This window comes from Microcaecilia unicolor, chromosome 8 (assembly GCF_901765095.1).
Source record: "Microcaecilia unicolor chromosome 8, aMicUni1.1, whole genome shotgun sequence".
Classification (NCBI taxonomy): domain Eukaryota; kingdom Metazoa; phylum Chordata; class Amphibia; order Gymnophiona; family Siphonopidae; genus Microcaecilia; species Microcaecilia unicolor.
In genome coordinates, this window is record NC_044038.1 from 69,497,263 (window position 1) to 69,513,934 (window position 16,672).

At 47.7% G+C, this 16,672-nt stretch overlaps 1 protein-coding gene across 2 annotated transcripts in view; it reads right to left on the reverse strand.

Annotated features, from left to right (window-relative positions):
• Positions 1–772: 772 nt before the first annotated feature.
• The window catches only part of LOC115476748, an 86,520-nt gene continuing 70,620 nt past the window's right edge, over positions 773–16,672 (reverse strand). For both annotated transcript variants that reach the window (XM_030213319.1, XM_030213318.1), the window contains exon 5: positions 773–2,638. In XM_030213319.1, coding sequence (XP_030069179.1) covers positions 1,433–2,638 — 1,206 coding nt within the window. In that variant the 3' untranslated portion in view covers positions 773–1,432. The remainder of the gene's footprint in view (positions 2,639–16,672) is intronic.

The window sequence follows — 16,672 nt, forward strand, 5'->3', positions numbered from 1 at the left end:
TAAAAAGTGCCATCAAAATATGCAGCATTTACAAGTCTTCCATATGAACAGTGCATGTTTAATAAACTCCTCCCAACCACTTCCAGAGTTTTTTCATCTTCTCCTGCAAGAGCCATCACTTCTCCTTCCCTTGTAAATTGATTCATAATCTTCAAAATAGCTAAGAAGAATACAAAAAGGAAAGCTGTCAAATCACCCCTGCCATTCCTTCCCATAGTTACCATGTTTATCATCCCTTCTTTTCCTCTTCTCCTACTTTACCATATCCCCATTTTCTGTCCCCCAGCTTACGCTTTGCTTATCTGGTCTCACCTTTTCTAACCTCTATTTCTCTGAAGAGAACTGCAATCAGAAGGCTTTAGTTTAATTTATTTGAGCTCACCAAATCATGCTGGCAGAAATGTTCACAGTAAATGATGATTCATAGTTCAGCTTTATTTGATATACCACTAATCATGATCTAAGTTGTTTTTAATAATAATAAAAAAAGGGATAATGTTGATGACAGAAAAAAATGTCACATAGTAAAAAGAACTTAGAAAAGCAGGAGAAGCATAAGTCATGAAGTTCTTTCAAACAACTCTGTGCATATAGGAGCCATATGTATCGCTGTGCTGTCTGTATGCGTGTCCCTGATTTAAAGAACAAAAGGAATTGCTTTGTTAATGGGGGGGGGGGGGCTAGATTTGAGGGTAGTTTCAGTGGGGGGGGGGGGGGTTAGGGTGTAGACAAGTAGCTCTGTGGGAATTAAGGAGTTTGGGAGTGGAAGAGTAGTTGCAGGAGATAGTAGGCAGCTGTGAAAGGGACAGTGGCAGGAAGCAATTTTGAGGGATGGTGAAGAGATGATCAGGGAAGAGGCAGTTTTAAAGCAGCAATTCCTTAACAGCTATATTTCACTCAATATAAATGTCTAGGCTGCTGCAAAACCGAACTACATCTCCCACAGCAATGTACAGGACCATTTTATGGGGGACAAGGGGGGTAGTTTTCTGGAATCCCTGGCTCCATCTGGCCTGTTTTCAAATTCTTTTTACGTACTTCTCCCATGCCAATTTTCATCCCATTCATTAAATTTTCAGAGACTTATTTTGCCCCTTTTTATATCTTTCCATTGTGTTGGAAAGAATAAAAAGGAGAAGTCACTATGAAAGGGAGAGAAGAAGGAACAGACGGTAACTGACAAGAGGAGGATGAAAGGGAGTAGAAAACATCAGAGACAATGCAGACAGAAAGCTAGTTTGACTTTTTCTTTCAGATACTCAAACGACAGAGTCAAGAAAGCCCAAGAAAAGCTATATAAGAAGGGCACATAATAGTAGAAAAACTTTTTATTATCTTGGAAATCTTTCTATACATGAGGTGTTTGACAATCCCAACATTACAATGAAGAAAAGACATGTGTGGTACACTAGGCAATGTGCAAGAAAGTCACCTAATACAGCTTCATCCTGGGGAAAACCCAGGCTTCAGGGCTTGATCCATAGGAAGTGATACAAGATGGAGGAGAACAAGTGTGCTCCAATGCCTCTGATGGTGGAAAGAAAGCTAGAGGCAGCTGTGGTTTCTGCTTGAGGAAACTCCTTGGTTTAAGGGCACAGACACAGTCTTCTATGCCACAATGACTTTTGCCACTATGTCCTTGCTGACTTATAAACAGTCTGCTTCTGGCTAGAGGTAACTTATCCTCCCATGACTCCAGCCAGTCCTGGGCACCAGTCTGATCTACAGACATACATGGTGGTGGCAAAGGCAGCTCATGGTTGCAGGCTCTGACTGCTGCTCCATTTAGTGATGCTTTTGTGGTGTACTTTGACTTGTCTGCCATGTACTTCTGAGCTGATGCCTCACTGTTCAAAACATGCACAGGGCAGGAGTGCATGGGGTATATTTTTTCTGAGCATAATTTCATGGTGCTCCTGAATTGCCTTTGCTCTGGACACAGCCCCCTGTAGGATGTTTTCCATTGTGAAGGGATCAATTTATTCATGCATGAACAGTCTGAGGTTTTGGGTATCAAAACTTTAGCTGTTCCTTCTTTGTGAATGTCCGAGTCCCAAAAACTCTTCAGAACATCAAAAGAAGTCTGAGCATCAGGTGCAGTCCCTTCTACATCCTGAATGTCTCTGAAGACAAAGGAATCCTTTGCCATGTGGCCCTGATGTTTGCCTGATAGACTCTCCCTTTGGAGCTCTTTTTCCAGTCCACACAGCTTTGGGCTCATCACCTGTCCACACTTGAACTGCTGTGGAAAGGTGAAAGCTTGGAAATTCTGAGAGAGCTTGCAACCTTGTGCCAATACGTCACTACCAGCAGCTGTGGAGTCCCTATCTAAAAAGGGAACATGATACTGATGAGTTTCAATTCTCTTCTGTGATTGCTTACAATCTTCCTCATTCTTTTCCAACTCACTACTTGTGACCCAGCCCATCCCTGCAGGAAAGTGTTCTTCCAGACCTTCTGTTGTGAATCCTGTACTCTGCGGAAGGCCACGCCTCAAAACTGGGGGCCTGGGGTGGGTTGCATTCTGCGCAGGGATTTCCGGGTATGCAGTTGCAGTAAAATAAAGACCAGGATGACCATAAATCTTCAACTCTTCAAACAAATCCAGACCATTCTTTTGGGTCGGTTCCTCTGCTACCTGTGTATGGAAACATAAGCACACAATTCACTGTCTATGGACACAACTAAAAAAGAAGCAAGGAGAACAGGAAACCACCTTACAGGAACACAAAGGCAATAAAACAAAGTAGAGGATACAAGAGTAGCAGCTCTGGGAGTGTACGCGAAAAAAATCTCACACAGGTAATTGTCCAGGAGAAAACCTTTATTTGCACCAGTATAGACCTGACACAGGACCATGTTTTGTGGGGCAAACCCGCCTGCCTCAGGGGTCGCAGAGACACCACAAACAAAACAATAACATTTAAAAATGTGTTACAACACAATATTAAAAAATTAAAATATTACTATGAACATATAGAAAAATAAAACAATTAAAAAATAACACAAATCTTGCAATGGACTGTGACAACTTGCAGTAACTATGTAAAATGTATAAAGTACAAAAATTGCTGCAAATAGTCTTAATGCAATATAGAGAAGAAAACAGTTGAATGTATTATGTGTATGTTCAACTTATATGAAAATACATACAGACATACATTGATTAAAACAAAGGTTAAGGCATTTATATGTATCTGAAATAAAAAAAACTATGTGTATATCACTTGCATCACTTGTGCAAACAACAAGAGATGAAGTACTGACCTGACCTGATGGATGCTGGAAATCAGTACAGTCAAATAACCTGAAGCGAGTACCATATATAAATGTAAACTATAAAAGAAAAAACATGCACAAAAGACGTATCAAAAAAAAAAAGGGGATAAAAGGCATGTCAAAACAAATATATAAGAAAATGTAAATAGAAAAAAATAAATATACATACATCTATGAGTAAAAACGTGCATACAGGTGCCAACAGGAACAAGTAAAAGCTATATGGATTGAAAAAAAGAGGGAAAAAAAAGGAACAATACTAAATAAAACTAAAAATAAGCACCAGATAAATGTAGCAGGAAAACATGGAAAACATAGATGAGAAGGAGATAAAAGGGGAAGAAAACATGAGCACTACTGGATACATATTACTAAACAGTGTAGCCAAAGTCTACTATTGATAAAACGTTTAGGGAGACATGCTGAAGAGTAGACCCCGCTATTCTGGGGAAGAAATATAAAAGCCATAAAAGCACAAAGAGTGGCAGACTAAGATATAGCAGGTGCATAAAAAAGGGGGAGAAAAATCTGATAAATTATATCGGGTGCACAAAAATGGGAGAAAAATCAGATAACCGCTAAGCAACTAACAACAGAAAAGTAAAAAGCTGACAAAAGAAAGGTAAAAATAGTACATGCTGCTATGAACTAACATCATAAAAAAACATCCTTTGGAAATAAGGTGTATATCTATATATCTATATATATATATATATATATATAGACACTCAAAAAATGATGTTGCTTTGAAAAGGCATGGGGGTGGCTGAGACACTCCAAAGGGCGAGACAGCAATACTTTGAGTTTGGGAATAAGGCTTCAAGGATATTAGCATATAAATTAAAAAAAAAAAAAAAAAGAGGATGCAAAATTACATATATGAAATTGAAGAACAGGGGGGACAACGGTTAACTTCAACAGAAGAGATTTAGCATTTGTGAACTTTTACAAACAACTTTATAGTGAGGATACACGCCCGGGGCTACAGATCATACAGGAATATCTAGATAAGATAGAACTGCCCCGGATTGATCCGGATCAAAATGAAAGACTTTCGGCACCCCTATCGCTAGAAGAGGTGAATTGGGCCATAAAAACTCTACCTAATGGAAAAGCCCCGGATCCCAATGGTTATACCAATAAATTCTACAAAAAGCTTTAGGAACATATTAGCACCCATACTAACTCGAACGCTGAACGCAATAGAGCAACAGACAGAGCTATATCAATTGTGGCGCTTAGCACATATAAGCGTCTTGCTGAAACTGGGGAAAAACCCAAGACAATATGGGTCCTACTGGCCAATATCGCTATTAGATACGGACTATAAAATATTTACTAAAATTCTGGCCAGAAGGATAAAGAGTCTACTGCCGAATTTAGTGCATGATGACCAAGCAGGATTCATAGAAGGTAGACAAACATTTGATAACATTAGAAGAGCTATCCACTTGATACATGAGGCAAATAGCATACAACAGCCGACGTGAATGCTCTCTTTGGACGCAGAAAAAGCATTCGATAGGGTCCATTGGCCATATATGTTTGTGGTGCTGAGAAAAATGGGACTATCGGGGCGGCACTAGTCATTAATGGGGAACGGTCTAAGATATTTCAGTTGAGTAGGGGGACATGTCAGGGATGTGCCCTCTCTCCTCTACTATTTGCCCTTACAATGGAACCGCTAGCCCAGGCAATTAGATCGGAAGCCCGCATACGGGGAATTCAGATAGGGCAAAGGACACATAAAGTGATGTTATTTGCAGACGATGTCTTATTGATGATCATGGATCCCCAGAATTCTCTAGAGGTTCTTACACAATGTTTACAACAATTTGGAATGGTGTCTGGGTTTAAAATCAATATGTCCAAATCAGAGATAATGGGATTAAATGTACCAGAAGAAACAGCTAGGAGGTTACAACAACAGTTTCCATTTCGATGGGCAACGCGTTGTTTACGACATCTGGGAATTAATCTGACACCTCAAACACAGGAGCTATTTGAAGCAAATTTTCCCTCCAAAATACGAGAATTATTTCAGGATCTAGATCACTGGGAAGGCCTAGAGCTCTCGTGGATAGGGAGAATACAGGCCATAAAAATGATGATCTTGCCTAACATTCTATACTTCTTCATGCACTGCCGCTCCCGATTCCCGCTACCTTCTTTAGACAACTAAAACGCAAAACATTTGCATTCATTTGGAAACATAAACCGCCCCGAGTGAAAGCTAGGATGTTATACATGCCCAAAAAAAAGGGGGGAATGGGGGTGCCCAGTTTCTTTCAGTATTTTCAAGCAACACAACTCAGGACAATGGGGAGCCGGTTGATATTGTATATCTGGATTTTCAGAAGGCGTTTGACAAAGTGCCGCACGAAAGACTCCTGAAGAAATTGCAGAGTCATGGAATCGGAGGTAGGGTATTATTATGGATTAAGAACTGGTTGAAAGATAGGAAGCAGAGAGTAGGATTGCGTGGCCAGTATTCTCAGTGGAGGAGGGTAGTTAGTGGGGTCCCGCAGGGGTCTGTGCTGGGTCCGTTGCTTTTTAATGTATTTATAAATGACCTAGAGATGGGAATAACTAGTGAGGTAATTAAATTCACCGATGACACAAAATTATTCAGGGTCGTCAAGTCGCAGGAGGAATGTGAACGATTACAGGAGGACCTTGCGAGACTGGGAGAATGGGCGTGCAAGTGGCAGATGAAGTTCAATGTTGACAAGTGCAAAGTGATGCATGTGGGTAAGAGGAACCCGAATTATAGCTACGTCTTGCAAGGTTCCGCGTTAGGAGTTACGGATCAAGAAAGGGATCTGGGTGTCGTCGTCGATGATACGCTGAAACCTTCTGCTCAGTGTGCTGCTGCGGCTAGGAAAGCGAATAGAATGTTGGGTGTTATTAGGAAGGGTATGGAGTCCAGGTGTGCGGATGTTATAATGCCGTTGTATCGCTCCATGGTGCGACCGCACCTGGAGTATTGTGTTCAGTACTGGTCTCCGTATCTCAAAAAAGATATAGTAGAATTGGAAAAGGTACAGCGAAGGGCGACGAAAATGATAGTGGGGATGGGACGACTTTCCTACGAAGAGAGGCTGAGAAGGCTAGGGCTTTTCAGCTTGGAGAAGAGACGGCTGAGGGGAGATATGATAGAAGTGTATAAAATAATGAGTGGAATGGATCGGGTGGATGTGAAGCGACTGTTCACGCTATCCAAAAATACTAGGACTAGAGGGCATGAGTTGAAGCTACAGTGTGGTAAATTTAAAACAAATCGGAGAAAATTTTTCTTCACCCAACGTGTAATTAGACTCTGGAATTCGTTGCCGGAGAACGTGGTACGGGCGGTTAGCTTGACGGAGTTTAAAAAGGGGTTAGATAGATTCCTAAAGGACAAGTCCATAGACCGCTATTAAATGGACTTGGAAAAATTCCGCATTTTTAGGTATAACTTGTCTGGAATGTTTTTACGTTTGGGGAGCGTGCCAGGTGCCCTTGACCTGGATTGGCCACTGTCGGTGACAGGATGCTGGGCTAGATGGACCTTTGGTCTTTCCCAGTATGGCACTACTTATGTACTTATGTACTTATGATACTGGCAGCATGGGTTAAAGATGAAAGGAAGCCCTGGCTTCAAATAGAAAAACACTGGGTGGGACTTAATCACCCAGCGACACTACTGTGGTTGCCTAGGCCACGGTTACGTGCCATGGCAACACTTCTGCCCATGGCGCTACAGTTCCCCCTATTGACATGGAGTGTGATACGCCAGCAATTCTGCCCTGATAGACAATATTTCCGTAAAATGCATATAAGAGAAGCCCCTGGATTTCAATGGGAAGAAGGAGGAAAAGTATATAAGCAATGGGAACGGAAAGGATTAAAAACTGGTTGAAGGATAGGAAACAGAGAGTGGGGTTAAATGGGCAGTATTCACAATGGAGAGGGGTAGTTAGTGGGGGTCCTCAGGGGTCTGTGCTAGGACCGCTGCTTTTTAATATATTTATAAATGATTTAAAGATGGGAGTAACTAGCGAGGTAATTAAATTTGCTGATGACACAAAGTTATTCAAAGTCGTTAACTCGCGACAGGATTGTGAAAAATTACAGAAGGACCTTATGAGACTGGGAGACTGGGCGGCTAAATGGCAGATGACGTTTAATGTGAGCAAGTGCAAGGTGATGCATATGGGAAAAATGAACCCGAATTATAGCTACGTCATGCAAGGTTCCACGTTAGGAGTTACGGACCAAGAAAGGGATCTGGGTGTCGTCGTCGATAATACACTGAAACCTTCTGCTCAGTGTGCTGCTGCGGCTCAGAAAGCGAATAGAATGTTGGGTATTATTAGGAAAGGTATGGAAAACAGGTGTGAGGATGTTATAATGCCGTTATATCGCTCCATGGTGCGACCGCATCTTGAGTATTGTGTTCAATTCTGGTCACCGCGTCTCAAGAAAGATATAGTGGAATTGGAAAAGATGCAGCAAAGGGCGACGAAAATGATAGTGGGGATGGGACGACTTCCCTATGAAGAAAGACTAAGGAGGTAGGGCTTCCAAGCAAAGCCTACACATCATGAATTCCTGGGCAGATGCATTTCAGCTGAAACTAAACGCAGAAAAAACCCAATGCCTTGTACTCACATCGCAATACAATAAGAATAAATTCACCACCATCAACACACCTAACTAAACCTACCAGTTTCGGACATCCTAAAAATTCTTGGAGTCACCATTGATCGACACCTAACACTTGAGAATCATGCGACAAACATAACCAAAAAGATGTTTCACTCAATGTGGAAACTAAAAAGAATTAAACCATTTTTTCCAAGGTCCGTCTTCCGTAATCTGGTACAATCACTAGTACTCAGTCATCTGGACTATTGTAATTCACTAAACGCTGGTTGCAAAGAGCAAATACTAAAAAAACTCCAGACAGCCCAGAACACAGCAGCCAGACTAATATTCGGCAAACCAAAATATGAATGCGCGACACCCCTACGAGAAAAACTACACTGGCTCCCACTTAAAGAACGCATCACGTTCAAACTTTGTACCCTAGTCCACAAGATCATCCATGGAGACGCTCCAGCCTACATGTCAGACCTAATAGAACTGGATATAACAAAAGAGAGGGAACGAAGTACAAACTAAAGTCCAAACAAAAAAAACAGCACCACGGGCCTTTAAAAATGGAACACAGTTCTTTAATGAATGAGCCTCATTCATTAAAGAACTGTGTTCCATTTTTAAAGGCCCGTGGTGCTGTTTTTTTTTGTTTAGACCTAATAGAACTACCACCCAGGAACGCAATAAAATCTTCTCGCACATTCCTCAATCTTCACCCTCCCAATTGTAAAGGTCTGAAATACAAATTGTTGCATGCATCTACCTTTTCCTATATGAGCGCACAGCTATGGAATGCACTACCACGCAACTTGAAAACGGTCCATGAACTGGCCAATTTCTGCAAACTACTGAAAACTTATCTCTTCGACAAGATTTATCACAAAGATCAACACATGTAACTGTACAATCTTTAATATATATATATAGGAATGTCTTATAACGTCTTTTGCTGTAATACAACCATGTACTTCATCACCATGTAACCCAAAACCCTCTATAAACCAAATGTGTATTCTTTTCTATTTCCAGTATCCATGATGTATTGTAAGCCACATTGAGCCTGCAAAGAGGTGGGATAAAGGGTATGATACATACCTGTAGCAGTTGTTCTCCGAGGACAGCAGGCTGATTGTTCTCACGACTGGGTGACGTCCGCGGCAGCCCCCACCAACCGGAAAGAAGCTTCGCGGGACGGTCGGCACGCAGGGCACGCCCACCGCGCATGCGCGGCCGTCTTCCCGCCCGTGCGCGACCGCTCCCGCCAGTTGAATGACAAGCAATAAAATTATGAAACACAACTCCAAAGGGGAGGAGGGAGGGAAGGTGAGAACAATCAGCCTGCTGTCCTCGGAGAACAACTGCTACAGGTATGTATCATACCCTTTCTCCGAGGACAAGCAGGCTGCTTGTTCTCACGACTGGGGTATCCCTAGCTCTCAGGCTCACGCAAAACAAGAACCCAGGTCAATTGAACCTCGCAACGGCGAGGGTACAACAGAAATTGACCTACGAAGAACAACTAACTGAGAGTGCAGCCTGACCAGAATAAATTCGGGTCCTGGAGGGTGGAGTTGGATTTACACCCCAAACAGATTCTGCAGCACCGACTGCCCGAACCGACTGTCGCGTCGGGTATCCTGCTGGAGGCAGTAATGTGATGTGAATGTGTGGACAGATGACCACGTCGCAGCCTTGCAAATCTCTTCAATAGTGGCTGACTTCAAGTGGGCCACTGACGCTGCCACGGCTCTGACACTATGAGCCGTGACATGACCCTCAAGAGTCAGCCCAGCCTGGGCGTAAGTGAAGGAAATGCAATCTGCTAGCCAATTGGAGATGGTGCGTTTCCCGACAGCGACCCCTAGCCTGTTAGGGTCGAAAGAAACAAACAATTGGGCGGACTGTCTGTGGGGCTGTGTCCGCTCCAAGTAGAAGGCCAATGCTCTCTTGCAGTCCAATGTGTGCAACTGACGTTCAGCAGGGCGGGTATGCGGCCTGGGGAAGAATGTTGGCAAGACAATTGACTGGTTAAGATGGAACTCCGACACCACCTTCGGCAGGAACTTTGGGTGGGTGCGGAGCACTACTCTGTTGTGATGAAATTTGGTATATGGAGCATGAGCTACCAGGGCTTGAAGCTCACTGACCCTACGAGCTGAAGTAACTGCCACCAAGAAAATGACCTTCCAGGTCAAGTACCTCAGATGGCAGGTATTCAGTGGCTCAAAAGGAGGTTTCATCAGCTGGGTGAGGACGACGTTAAGATCCCATGACACAGTAGGAGGCTTGATAGGGGGCTTTGACAAAAGCAAGCCTCTCATGAATCGAACGACTAAAGGCTCTCCAGAGATGGCTTTACCTTCCACACGATAATGGTAAGCACTAATCGCACTAAGGTGATTCCTTACTGAGTTGGTCTTGAGGCCAGACTCTGATAAGTGCAGAAGGTATTCAAGCAGGTTCTGTGCAGGGCAAGAACGAGGTTCTAGGGCCTTGCTCTCACACCACACGACAAACCTCCTCCACTTGAAAAAGTAACTCTTTTTAGTGGAATCCTTCCTAGAGGCAAGTAAGACCCGGGAGACACCCTCAGACAGACCCAACGCAGTGAAGTCTACGCCCTCAACATCCAGGCCGTGAGAGCCAGAGACTGAAGGTTGGGGTGCAGCAACGCTCCGTCGTTCTGCGAGATGAGAGTCGGAAAACACTCCAAACTCCACGGTTCTTCTGAAGACAACTCCAGAAGAAGAGGGAACCAGATCTGACGGGGCCAAAAGGGCGCTATCAGAATCATGGTGCCGCGGTCTTGCTTGAGCTTCAGTAAGGTCTTCCCCACCAAAGGTATGGGAGGATAAGCATACAGGAGGCCGGTCCCCCAATGGAGGAGAAAGGCATCCGACGCTAGCCTGCCGTGTGCCTGAAGTCTGGAACAGAACAGAGGCAGCTTGTGGTTGGTCTGAGAGGCGAAAAGGTCCACCGAGGGGGTGCCCCACGCTCGGAAGATCTTGCGTACCACTCTGGCATGGAGCGACCACTCGTGCGGTTGCATGACTCTGCTCAGTCTGTCGGCCAGACTGTTGTTTACGCCTGCCAGGTACGTGGCTTGGAGGGGCATGCCGAACCGACACGCCCAACGCCACATCCCGACGGCTTCCTGACACAGGGGGCGAGATCCGGTGCCCCCCTGCTTGTTGACGTAATACATTGCAACCTGATTGTCTGTCCGAATTTGGATAATTTGGCAGGACAGCCGATCTCTGAAAGCCTTCAGTGCGTTCCAGATCGCTCGGAGCTCCAGGAGGTTGATCTGCAGATCCTTTTCCTGGAGGGACCACAGACCCTGGGTGTGAAGCCCATCGACATGGGCTCCCCACCCCAGGCGAGATGCATCCGTCGTCAGCACTTTCGTGGGCTGTGGAATTTGGAATGGACGTCCCAGGGTCAAATTGGTCCGGATGGTCCACCAGAGCAGTGAAGTGCGGCAACTGGTGGAGAGGCGGATGACATCTTCTAGATTCCCGGTGGCTTGGAACCACTGGGGTCCATTGAGCAGATCTCATGTGAAGACGAGCCATGGGAGTCACATGAACTGTGGAGGCCATATGACCCAGAAGTCTCAACATCTGCCGAGCTGTGAGCTGCTGAGACGCTCGGACCTGCGAAGCCAGGGCCCAGAGGTTGGTGGCCCTCGCTTCGGGAAGGTAGGCCTGAGCCGTCTGGGAATTCAGCAGCGCTCCTATGAATTCCAGAGACTGAGTTGGCTGGAGATGGGACTTTGGGTAATTTATCACAAACCCCAGCAGCTCCAGAAGTTGAATAGTGCACTGCATGGACCGGAGGGCTCCTGCCTCCGAGGTGTTCTTGACCAGCCAATCGTCGAGATATGGGAACACGTGCACTCCCAGCTTGCGTAGGTAGGCCGCTACCACCACGAGGCACTTGGTAAACACTCGTGGGGCAGAGGCGAGCCCAAAGGGCAGCACACAATACTGAAAATGCCGTGCGCCCAGGCGGAATCTGAGATACTGTCTGTGAGCTGGCAGTATCGGTATGTGAGTATATGCGTCCTTTAAATCCAGGGAACATAGCCAATCGTTTTTCTGAATCATTGGCAGAAGGGTGCCCAAGGAAAGCATCCTGAACTTTTCTTTGACCAGGAATTTGTTCAGGCCTCTCAGGTCTAGGATGGGACGTATCCCCCCTGTTTTCTTTTCCACAAGGAAGTACCTGGAATAGAATCCCTGCCCTTCCTGCCCGGGTGGTACGGGCTCGACCGCATTGGCGCTGAGAAGGGCGGAGAGTTCCTCTGCAAGTACCTGCTTGTGATGGGAGCTGAAGGATTGAGCTCCCGGAGGACAATTTGGTGGCAGGGAGGCCAAATTCAGGGCGTATCCGCACCGCACTATTTGGAGAACCCACTGGTCGGAGGTTATGAGAGGCCACCTTTGGTGAAAAAATTTTAACCTCCCTCCGACCGGCAGGTCGTCCGGTACGGACACTTGTAGGGCGGCTATGTTCCCGTGGATCCAGTCAAAAGCCCGTCCCCGGCTTTTGCTGTGGAGGCGCAGGGGGCTGCTTAGGCGCACGCTGTTGACGAGAACGAGCGCGCTGGGGCTGTCCCTGTGCCTGACGAGGCCTTCGGGCCGGCTGGTTGTACCTACGCTTTGCCAAAGAATAGGGTGCAGCCTGCCGGGCCCGGGAAAAACGTCCACCTGCTGAGGTGGGTGCTGAAGGCGCCCGGTGGGAGAGCTTGTCGAGAGCGGTTTCCCGCTGATGCAGTTGGTCCACCATCTGCTCGACCTTCTCGCCGAAAATGTTATCCCCCCGGCAAGGGACGTCGGCCAGTCTCTGCTGGGTGCGGTTGTCCAGGTCAGAGGCACGCAGCCATGAGAGCCTGCGCATCACTATACCTTGGGCCGCAGCACGAGATGCCACGTCACAGGTGTCAAAAATACCCCTGGACAGGAACTTTCTGCACGCCTTCAGCTGCCTGACCACCTCCTGATAAGGCCTGGACTGCTCCGGCGGGAGCTTCTCGACCAGGTCCGCCAGCTGTTGCACATTGGTCCGCATGTGGATGCTCATATAGAGCAGGTAGGACTGGATGCGGGTCACGAGCATGGAGGATTGGTAGGCCTTCCTCCCAAACGAGTCCAGAGTGCGAGACTCCCGCCCCGGGGGCGCCGAGGCGGTATCCCTCGAACTCCGTGCCCTCTTGAGAGCAGAATCCACGACCGCTGAGTCATGGGGCAACTGGGGCCGCATGAGCTCTGGGTCAGAGTGGATCCTGTACTGGGACTCTGCTTTCTTGGGAATGGTGGGGTTAGTTAACGGTCTCACCCAGTTCCGGAGCAGCGTCTCCTTCAGGACATTGTGCAGCGGCACCGTGGAGGACTCTCTAGGTGGTGATGGATAGTCGAGGACCTCGAGCATCTCGGCCCTCGGCTCTTCCACAGAGACCACGGGGAAGGGAATGCTAATAGACATATCCCGCACAAAGGAGGCAAAGGAGAGACTCTCAGGAGGTGAGAGCTTCCTCTCCGGTGAAGGTGTGGGGTCCGAGGGAAGGCCCGTAGACTCCTCTGAGGAGAAATATCTCGGGTCCTCCTCTTCCCCCCACGAGTCCTCATCCTCGGTATCGGACATTAGCTCATGTAGCTGAGTCCGGTACCGGGCCCGGCTCGACGTCGAGGCACCGAGGTCTCGGTGTCGTCGAGCGGTGGACTCCCGCGCCGGCGGGGACGGAGCTCCCTCCATCGACGGGGACTCCACCTGCGTGGCGGTCGAGACCGGCACCGCAAGCGGCGGCGGTGTCGACAGCCCCGGCGCCGGGCTAGAGCTCGCCGGCGCCACAGTCATCGACGCCGAGGGCGCAAGCACCCCCGGCGCCGGCACAGCCTGGCGCATCAGCCCTTCCAGGATCCCCGGAAGGATGGCTCTGAGGCACTCGTCCAGGCCCGCTGCCGGGAAAGGCGGTGGGGCCGGTAAGGGCGTCGGTGCCGGAAGCTGCTGGGGGCCAGGAGACGGCACCGAGGTGCCGGAACCCCGACGCGTCGGTACCTCCACCACCGACGGAGATCTCTCCTCACGATGATGACGCTTCGGCGTCGACTCCTCTTCGGGATGCACCGAGGGCAACCGGTGACGGCGCTTCTTGTCCTTTTTGCGATGCACGTCACCGGCGCCGGAGGGCATGGAGGAGGAGGAGGTCGATCCCCCTCGGTCTCGAGGTACCGGGTCAGACAGGGTTCGGTCCCGTGGCTCACGAGCTGAGGGAGTGACCGGGGCCGACTGCCCGCGCGGCCTCTCAACCCCACTCTCACCGGCGGGCCGACGGGACCTGTTCTCCTGGGGTCGCTGCCATCGGTGCCGATGTCTCGGGCATCGATACCGGTACCGAAGAACCGGCCTTCGATACCGATGCCGTCGAGGTCGACGTCGAGGGGCCGGCGCAAGTTCCAAAAAGACGGTCCCGCAGAACTTGCCTCGCAACCTGAGTCCGTTTCCGGAGACCGAGACACAAAGAACACGACTTGAGATTGTGCTCCGGCCCGAGGCACTGGAGGCACCAAGCGTGGGTGTCGGTCTGCGAGATCGGCCGGCCGCAGCGACCACACTTTTTAAATCCACTCGGGACCTTCGAGGACATCGACGGAAAAATCGCGTCGGCGAAATCAAAGTTGTCAATGGTGGCTAAAATCACACCACGAAAACAAACGACCGAGCGGCCACTAGGCCGCAACGAGGCGTCCCCGCTAGAAGCGAGGGGAAAAAGGGAGCGCGTGCCCCACACGCGCAGGGTTTCTCCTCTTCTCTTTTTTTTTTTTTTTTAACAGGGAAACCGGCGGTAAATGAAACCGAAAAAAATATAAAAGAAAAGCACGATCCGCGTAAACGCGATCGAAGATCCGGCGGCTGAAGTCGAGAGAGCGGCAAAACGCGACTCTCTCCAGGCGCGGAAAAAAAGGAACTGGCGGGAGCGGTCGCGCACGGGCGGGAAGACGGCCGCGCATGCGCGGTGGGCGTGCCCTGCGTGCCGACCGTCCCGCGAAGCTTCTTTCCGGTTGGTGGGGGCTGCCGCGGACGTCACCCAGTCGTGAGAACAAGCAGCCTGCTTGTCCTCGGAGAATGTGGGATACAAATGCAATAAAATAAAATTAAATTAAAATTTTCAGCTTGGAGACGAGACGGCTGAGGGGAGACATGATAACAGGTATATAAAATAATGAGTGGAGTGGAACAGGTGGATGTGAAGCGTCTGTCACGCTTTCCAAAAACACTAGGACTAGGGGGCATGCGATGAAACTACAGTGTAGTAAATTTAAAACAAATTGGAGAAAATGTTTTTTCACCCAACGCAAAATTAAAGTCTGGAATTTGTTGCCGGAGAACGTGGTGAAGGCAGTTAGCTTGGCAGAGTTGAAAAGGGGGTCAGACGGTTTCCTAAAGAACAAGTCCATAAACTGCTACTAAATGGACTTGGGAAAAATCCACAATTCCAGAAATAACATGTATAGAATGTGAGTAATGCCAAGTGCCGGAAGGAGGTTCTGCAAGAGTTCATTCACAAAGTGTGTACCATTATCTGTGGTAATTTTGCCAGGAATACCAAATCGAGGAATAATCTCATTACACAGTGACTGTGCCATCGTTTGTGCGGTTTCTCTAGAGCAAGGGAAAGCTTCCACCCACTTAGAGAAACCGTCCACGCAGACAAGCAGATACCGTTTACCACGAACAGGCGTCTGCATATCTGTGAAGTCAATATACCAATGTTGGCCAGGTCCCTGGACAACAGGCAAATGACCTGAAGGAATGACAGGTCCTCGTTTAGGTGTGTACAGAAAACATTTGTAACAATTATGAACTACAGTGTGACACATGGGCATCATTTGGGGAGCCCATAATTTGGAAGACAATTGATCATACAGTGTATTAGCATTTAAATGTAAAGGATAATGGAGGGCATGCAAAAGAAGGGATAAAACATGCTGTGAAACACATAATTGACCATTAGGATGGGTCCAAATACCATTTGGATTAAGAAAACATCCAGCTTGCTTCCACAAAGTGAGTTCTGCTTGTGAAAGGGAGGAATTGAGGGTAGTAGAGAAGTCTGAGGTTAGGGATTCAGAGGGAGGGGACGTTACAGGGGGCTCTGATTCAGGAGATAGTAAGGAGGTAATGACAGGAGGTACTGGGAAAATAGGTGGGGTGTTTGGAGAGGAGGAGCCAGAGTGTGTGGAGTCCGAAGGAGTAGAAGGAGGTGTGTCAAAGGGAGGCGCTTCGGACGCAATTACGGGAAGCGTAACATCCGAAGTGGACACGGAAGGAAGACTGGGAAAGGAAGTGACTTCACGGGCTAGGTCATCAGCAGCATGGTTGCCGTTAATGGCGAAAGAAAAAACTGTCTCCTGATGTGCTTTAATCCAGGAGATACTGGTGCGGAGACCTTTTTGATGGCGCTTTTCCAGCGCATCAAAAAGTGCCGTCCACAAAGGTAAGTGACTGAGAGGTTGCCCAGTAGAGGAAATCAGACCTCTCTGGTTCCATTTGCGAACATGGGAATGCAGGGAAGCAAAAACATAGTCCGAGTCGGTGACAATGCTCACATCTGAGTGTAGTGCTTTAAACAGTAAGACGTACAAAACCGCTGCAAGTTCTGCGGTTTGGGCTGTGAATGCATCTGGTAACCTGAATTGTACAGGATCCAGTATATCTTCTTCTGGTGTATAACGGAGGGCGGCAAAAC